Here is a 7763-nt window from a genome sequence, read left to right as displayed (position 1 = left end):
TACAGTGAACTCATTGTCATGTTCAAAAGACCAGTTTGAGATGGTTTGAGTTTTGTGACATGGTGCGTTATCCTGCTGGAGGTAGCCATCAGAAGATGGGTACACTGTGGTCATAAAGGGATGGACACGGTCAGCAACAATACTCAGGTAGGCTGTGGTGTTTAAACCATGCTCAGTTGGAACTAAGAAAATCTCCCCCACACCATTACACCACCACCACCAGCCTGAACAGTTGATAGAAGGCACAATGGATCCATGCTTTCATGCTGTTTACGCCAAATTCTGACCCTACTGTCTGAAGCAAAACTTGAAACTCATTTGCGCAGGCAACATTTTGTGAGCCTGTGCAAATTGTAGTCTCAGTTTCCTGTTGTTAGCTGACAGGAGTGGCACCTGGTGTTGTCCTCTGCTGCTGTAGTCCATCTGCTTCAGGGTTCGAGGTGTTCAGAGATGGTCTTCTGCAGACCTTGGTTGTAACCAGTGGTTATTTGAGTTCCTGTTGCCTTTCTGTCATCTTGAACCAGTCTGGCCATTCACCTCTGACCTCTGGCATCAACAAGGCATTTTCACCCAGAGAACTCCTGCTCACTGGATATTTTCTCTGTAAACCCTAGAGATGGTTGTGCGTGAAAATCCCAGTAGATCAGCAGTTTCTGAAATACTCAGACCAGCCCGTCTGGCACCAACAACCATGCTACATCCAAAGTCACTTAAATCACCTTTCTTCCCCATTCTGATGCTCAGTTTGAACTGCAGCAGGTCGTCTTGACCATGTCTACATGCCTTAATGCATTGAGTTGCTGCCATGTGATTAGTCGATTAGCTATCCGTATTAATGAGCAGATGTACCTTATAAAGTGGCTGGTGAGTGTATACTGTTGGGTAGCTTCATGTATAATAATGTTTACAGAATGTATTTGTTGCTAACCTATAGGAAATAAAGCTGTAGTGGAGTGGAAAGGAAGAACAATATTTCCCCCCTATAAACTGTACTTAAGTACAGTACTTAAATTAAAACAACAGCAGCAGCAACAACAACAACAACAACAACAGAGATAACCAATAGTGAAAAGCTGCATCTACTGGTGTGGAGCCTTTATTGTGACGTCACGTGTCTCGCTCGCGGAGTTCCTTTCACTTTCATTTATCAGGAAGAAGCAGCGTTAAAGTATCGAGCCAGCGGAAGGTAAGACTGCGTCACAAACTCATGTTTTACCTGTTCATAAAGTAAACTTCGTGACATAACGTTGTGTTAAAACTGTAGGAAAGAGAATAATGGAAGGCAAAGTTACAGCCTGTAAAAGTACGGTCGTACCGTGTCGTAAGCGGAAGAAGAGTTGAGTCATAGACAGCAGTGTCTTTTCACATAATGTCGACATTTGTCCGGTTTTACAGCCTGTAAATACTCCAAAATAAGAACTGTTGGTTGTTTGAACTGAAAGCACGACTATAAGAAACACTGCTGTCGTCTGTTACACGTACTGTTTGTGCTCTGTCTAATAGGAAGAGGACTGTCAACATGGAGCCCATGGAAGTGAGTATCAGCCAAGTCTGCAAACTTAAAGCTCAACATACAGTATGAACAAAAACAACAAAACACATACGTGTTTTCTGTAAAGTCTATGCGAAAGGAAAAGTATAATGAAGGCACAACTTCCCAGGATAGACTCAGATATTCATGAATAATCACAGCCTGTTTATCTTTGTTGTATTGAGGGTGTCCCCTTAGGTCATATTCTGTTATGATATTGTATTGCAATTATGTCATCAACATTATGGTAACCTTAAGTGCTGAACATTGGAACAGTATGAAAGACAACTGTTAAGTAAGCTGTGGTGTTAATATTAATATGTGAATATTTACAGTGACTGTTTTCAATTCTAAATGGTTTGGGTTTTGAAGTGTTAAGTGTTGTGGTTGTCTTTCTTTATAACAATAACTTGTAGTGGTCTGCGAGCGGTGATACACAGCAATTCCCAACACCTCATGATCAGTCTGCTGAGGTAGGTATCTGTGTGTGTGTGTGTGTGTGTGTGTGTGTGTGTGCTTTTGTGTTCAACAGATATTACTTCAAACAGACTGGTACAAGTCCAGTCTTTGATTTGAAAACTGCAGTGTGGAAACAGTGGCAGAGTGTTTTCTTTTTCTTTTGAGAACCAAGTCAAGTTTGAGCAGGCCTGTATGTGTTTTCTGTAAAGTGTATGTGAAAGGGAAGTATAATAATAAAGCCACAAATCTCCAGGATACACTCTGTTATTCATAAATAATCACAGCCCTGGGTTTTGAAGCATTCATCGTTGTGTTTGTCTGTTTTTTTATTTTAATAACTTGCAGTGGTCTGTGAGCAGTGATGCACCGCAGTTTCCAACACCTCATGATCAGTCTGCTGAGGTAGGTATTTCTGTGACTGTGTGTGTGTGTGTGTGTGTGTGTGTGTGTGTGTGTGTGCTTATGCAGTGGTGCTGTTATTCATAAATAATCACAGCCTTGGGCTTTGAAGTATTCATTGTTGTGTTTGTCTGTTTTTTAATTTTAACTTTAACATGCAGTGGTCTGTGAGCAGTGATACACAGCAGCTTCCAACACCTCATGATCAGTCTGCTGAGGTAGCTATCTGTGTGAACGTGTGTGTGTCTTAATAAGAGATATCTCAGTCTGGTTCGAGTCCAGCTTTTGATTTTAATACTGGAGTGTGGAAACAGTGACAGAGTGATTTTTTTTTTTTTTCATTTCCAAGCCATGGACATTTTTTATCAATTACAAACTGGTGCAAGGAAAATCCGGATTGAGTTTGAGCAGGCCTCTGTGTGTTTACTGTAAAGTGTATGTGTATGTGAAAGTGAAAATATAAGAATGAAGACACAAGTTCCCAGGATAGACTTTGTTAGTCCCAAATAATCCCAGCCTGCTCCTCTTTGTATCAGTGCTCAGGTCATATTCTGTTCTAAATAGCAACTACATTATCAACATTATATAAAACTGTTAGCACTATTAGTTGAGTTAAAAGACACATTACCTCCAATTAGGGCTGTCGTGATATTCTGGTATTGACAATAACTGTGATATATAAAAATGAAATACATATATCGATTGTTCCTAACTGGTGGGTTGTGGTCCACAAGTGGGTTGCGGGTCTATTCAGAATTAAACGCAAGTGACTCACAAATGTGTCGTTTGTATAAAACACACTTTATTTTGAAGTACAGTGAATTTCCGGCACAGAGCTTTTATTTTGAAGCACCGTTTCCTGCAGTAAATTGAGTGACTAACGGACAGCTACTTGACAGAGACAGGTAACCACATCAGTGACATGGCCAAACCCAAGTGTGATGCTGAATGTATCATGAAAACATGTTAATAATACATGTGATAATATCGTGTAAATAATCCAGTGCCTCCTAAATAATTTGTTTCTTTCTGCTCTTGCTTTGTCTGTCTCCAGTAACATTATCTGGTTGCCTCTTTACTGTCCTTGAAGTGAAATTGCTCATTTATAGTTATAGTTATACACTCTCTCATATTTTGAGTGTAATTAATTTGCCTTTTTTTCTAAAGACATTGCAATAATGTGGTTATCATAATCTCTTTTGGCCACAATAAACATGTTGTGAAAGTCTGATATAGTGGCAGCTCTACCTCCAATATCATATTCATATACAGTGTATGACCTTTAGTGTTATAAAGCCCACAGAACCTGCAAAACAAAATTATAACTAAAGAGCTAACGTCACAGTCACACTAAATATAATTTTTTTTTTAAAAACTGCGGATGACAAAAAATGTGTATGTTTTTTTTTTCTGTTTTGAAACTGTGCCAGTGGAGCCATTCACTTCCTGTTTTCTAGTTTTACATTTTAAGTAATTTTTTTAAATTTAAGTCCAAACCAAAGCTTTTAAGTCAAATGACAGGCAGGATTTGGTGCTATTTTACCTTCTAATAAAGTGACAATAACTAACTGTGACCTTATTCTCTGATTCTGACGACTTTATCACAGAACAAAGAAGAAGTTCAAGTCACTCTCTCAGTCATGTGGTCAGAGGGGGGTAAACCACAGAAACCTAAAGTAGAGCTGGAGAAAATACTTCAGACCTGGGCCAACAACAACGACAATTTCAATGGAGACTGCAAAGTTTTGAAAGTCTCAGACGATCACAGTGCTGTGATATCTCTTAAACCCCCTCCAGGTACAGTGTGATTGTAAGGACAATTAAGTTGCATATTCTTTTTATATTTCTTTTGGAGTCATTTTTTGTTTGTCTTCTTTCACAGCCCTGACTGAGCTTCAGAAACTGAGCGGGCAATCGCTGTCCAGGAAAGATGGGAAAACGGTCACAATAACATCTGTTACTTTGACACCACCAGAGCTGAAGATACAGACGCCTGCTTCAATTAACCTTTCTGCTTCACCCATGTCAGATGTATGTGCTGTGTAGTAAAACAATAGCAACAAATTACACTGAAAATAAATGCTTTTTTACTTAATGAATAAACTTTATTTTATTCAGCAGCAAGTGCAACCAGGGGAGCCGGGTGGTGCAGTCTCTACAGCAAGAGAGGAGAAATGTACCGTCCCAGTGGGTCATTTCTGGTATGTGAACCACATCTTCAAGGAGGAGATTCAACGTATAGCGAAAAAGCAAGGAGTTAAAATCATAGCAGAAGTAAATGTGACATTTCAAGCAGACAGGAAAGATGGAAGTCCACAAGAAGCTTTATCTGAGTTCACAACCCTTGTCCAGAAGTGCTTAGGTGATTCAGAGGGCTCAACTATTCCTCTCAAGAACGTGGATCAAGAAGAGTGGAAAGATGCACTGAAAATCGCACAAACAAAAGAAAGGAAGATTTTGCTTACTCTGTCCTCTGAAGAAATGATCGTATGTGGGCCAATACAAAGTCAAAATGTCATCAGAAAGTCATTAACAACAAGTGCCAGCACCTCTTTGGGAGAGTCTACATGGGCGTCTCAAGACACATTACGGAACATTGGCATGAGCATCAATGACCCTCTCGTCAATGCCGGACTCACCATGGAGGAGAACCACTGGAAGCTGATGACTACTTCCTACAGTGAGCAAGTAGATAAGATCAAAACTAAGTTTGGAGTGGACTTTAAAGAATCAAGTGACGGTCAAGGCAAAGTGGAAGTCAAAGCTTGCCACAAAAGATCTGGAGGAAATGCGTCAATGGAGAGCCATGCTGTCAGAGCTCTTCTTCATCTGTACCAGAAGACTGTAACATCACCCTACAACTTCACCCAGCCTCTTGGTGCTGCTGGGTTCACCAGCTCGCCGCCAGAGGGAGCCTCCGGCGGACCCGTGTTTAATGGTCAATCAGAACACAAGACGGAAGCACCCACAGGAGGAGGAGCAACAGCAGGAGATGGTGAAGAAGAAAAGTGTCCTATATGCATGGATACATTCACCAAAAAGACACAACTCAAGTGTAAACATGAGTTTTGTGAAGGATGTCTGGCACAGTCAAAGAAAAGCATGGGACCCACCTGTCCTGTTTGCAGAGAAGTCTTTGGTGTGATGGAGGGAGACCAGCCAGATGGACACATGACATCCCATACAAATTCCTCTCACCTCCCTGGATTCCCAGACTGTGGCACTATTAACATCAGCTATAATATCCCAAGTGGAACCCAGACGGTAAATGTCTTCATTTAAAAATTTGGAGACTTTCTGTCATTTCTGTCAATTGTAACTTGTAAGTTAATTTCTGACTTGGTGGTCATGTTTTACTCTTGTTTTGCAGAAAAAGCATCCAAATCCTGGAAAGTACTATTCTGGTATTTACAGAACAGCGTATCTACCAGACAACAACGAGGGCAGAGAGGTGCTGCGCCTGTTGAAGAAGGCGTTTGACCAGAAGCTCATTTTCACTGTTGGGACATCCAGAACGACGGGGGCGGATAACCAGGTGACCTGGAACGACATTCACCACAAGACCAACATTTCAGGAGGCCCAGAGTGGTACAGTAGCCAAATCTCTTATATATATATATATATATTATTTTTTTTTCTTATGTCAAGTCTGCTATATATTAACTTTTGTACCTGCTCTTTGCAGTTTTGGGTATCCTGACCCTGACTACCTGAACAGAGTCAAGGAGGAGCTGAAGGCTAAAGGCATCGAGTGAAGACTGTGATACAAAGTGGCTGAGGAGAGTTGTTTTCACACAAAAACTAAGATAATTATATAAAACAATACTGCATTGCAATGGAATGAATGTACACCGTCTCTCTTGTTATGTTGTAATTTTTCACATTATCAGTAAGGGTTGCTTTGAGGTGCACAGGACAGAATTTAAAGCCTAAGAGTTAATGGTTTAGCAGCATGTATTATCCTCACATTTTAAGCAGAAATATGATGAAGGATTGGGTATCTAATATTTCCTCATTATTTTGTTGTTTCATGAAGCTGCTCAGCTTATAACAGTATAATAAGAATGAAATATACAAATACAAATTGAACTTCATGTCTACAGTACACATGATATGATTTACTGTTTGCCAAATAAATGAATAAATCAACTCACGCTGACTCAGTATTCTTCAATTTATCAGAACAATATCACAATGGCTTGTTTTCTTTACATTTTTTAAATCTTTGTAATAACAATATTTGTGATGTAGTTGGTAAAGTATAAAAATTATACATTATTCAGAAGAAAGTCTGAGCCTCCATGCATCATATACAATAAAAGCTATGAGTCATTTTTCATTTAAAGAAAAAAGGACTAAGGGACTGTTGGTTACTTATGAAGGGTGAGGGGTGGTAAGAAAAGAAGTGGGGAGGGATTGATTTTTTTTTTGGTTTAGGGAATTGGCATACAAATTCAAATGGTGTTATTTTGTATTATTTTGCCAGCAATTTTTAAAGAAAATACAGGTTTGGCAGGTGTGTTTTGTTTAAAAATCACCAATATGACACTATTTATCATAGTCAGAAGCTGTATGAACAGAAACTGTCCATAGATTTTTAAATTTTTGATGGTCCTTGCACACATCATGTGTGGCGTATGCTTCCATCGGGGATAGAAAAAAGCGATGACAGCTTAAAATTGTGATATTTCATCAAAATCACCTTATTCTGTGTCTTGTTTAAAATTTGGTTAAAAATGAACTGCACAAACTAACGAGCATGCTCGACAAGAGTGAAAACCCAAGGCTTTTATCAACTCCAGGATTTCGTCTTGAACATTTAACTTTCAAAGGAAAAAGAAGGAAAAATATTTGTAGCTACAGGAAGAGTCAATGTAGCGAAGGAGTCGCTGAGGGACTGAGGTTGGGCCTTACTGTCTGATGCACTTAACGAAAGAATACTCTGAGATTTCTAAAATAATTTTAACTTTTTATTAATGAAAAACGATGATGAACTCATGATAAAGAAAAATAGCGGTCTCTCTCTCTCCAGACTGTGAACAGGTGAGTATATTAACTTGATATCCCCTGTGACCTGCTATCCCCCTACTCAATATGACCACATAATAAATGATATCATAGCCAAAACAAACAAGACCAAAGAATAACAATCAGCATCCCTTCCACTTATTACTAATAGAAAAAACACCTTTTAATTAATTCCTACAGTCAAAAAATAAGTTAAAAAAAAATTGAAGTCCCACCCAGGTATCCTCTGATAAGTAAAGAACAGTCCCTACTCAAAATACAATTGTGAAAAAAACAACAACCCAGAAGGTAGTTCCGATAACAATTTGTGTTATTTGAAGATATGGCGGACATGTCTCTGACTGAA

General features: G+C 39.2%; 1 protein-coding gene across 5 annotated transcripts; it reads left to right on the top strand.

The window, feature by feature from the left end:
* The first annotated feature begins 1119 nt into the window (after positions 1-1119).
* Positions 1120-6542, top strand: LOC125892184 (E3 ubiquitin-protein ligase DTX3L-like). 5 transcript variants are annotated; one of them, XM_049582003.1, is made up of 10 exons: positions 1120-1186; positions 1504-1534; positions 1948-2004; positions 2336-2392; positions 2551-2607; positions 3997-4186; positions 4272-4420; positions 4508-5653; positions 5760-5977; positions 6075-6542. In XM_049582003.1, the coding sequence occupies exons 2-10, from the start codon at positions 1520-1522 to the stop codon at positions 6142-6144; spliced, it is 1959 nt and encodes a 652-aa protein (XP_049437960.1). In that variant the 5' UTR covers positions 1120-1186; positions 1504-1519; the 3' UTR covers positions 6145-6542. The 5 variants fall into 5 exon arrangements, with proteins under 5 accessions (XP_049437960.1, XP_049437968.1, XP_049437983.1 ...); XM_049582011.1 differs by having other exon boundaries at positions 1124-1186; positions 4511-5653; XM_049582026.1 differs by lacking the exon at positions 2336-2392 and having other exon boundaries at positions 1124-1186.
* The last annotated feature ends 1221 nt before the right edge of the window (positions 6543-7763 follow it).

Source organism: Epinephelus fuscoguttatus, linkage group LG1, assembly GCF_011397635.1.
Source record: "Epinephelus fuscoguttatus linkage group LG1, E.fuscoguttatus.final_Chr_v1".
Classification (NCBI taxonomy): domain Eukaryota; kingdom Metazoa; phylum Chordata; class Actinopteri; order Perciformes; family Serranidae; genus Epinephelus; species Epinephelus fuscoguttatus.
Note: the sequence above shows the minus strand (reverse complement) of the source record. Positions and strands in the feature narration are given on the sequence as shown.

What these genes read in the sequence shown, in the direction of transcription:
- LOC125892184 (XM_049582003.1), top strand. An exon ending in CTCATGATCAGTCTGCTGAG is followed by an intron (nt 2,393 to 2,550) that starts GTAGGTATTTCT and finishes TTTAACATGCAG; the next exon opens with TGGTCTGTGAGCAGTGATAC. An exon ending in TCCCAAGTGGAACCCAGACG is followed by an intron (nt 5,654 to 5,759) that starts GTAAATGTCTTC and finishes CTTGTTTTGCAG; the next exon opens with AAAAAGCATCCAAATCCTGG.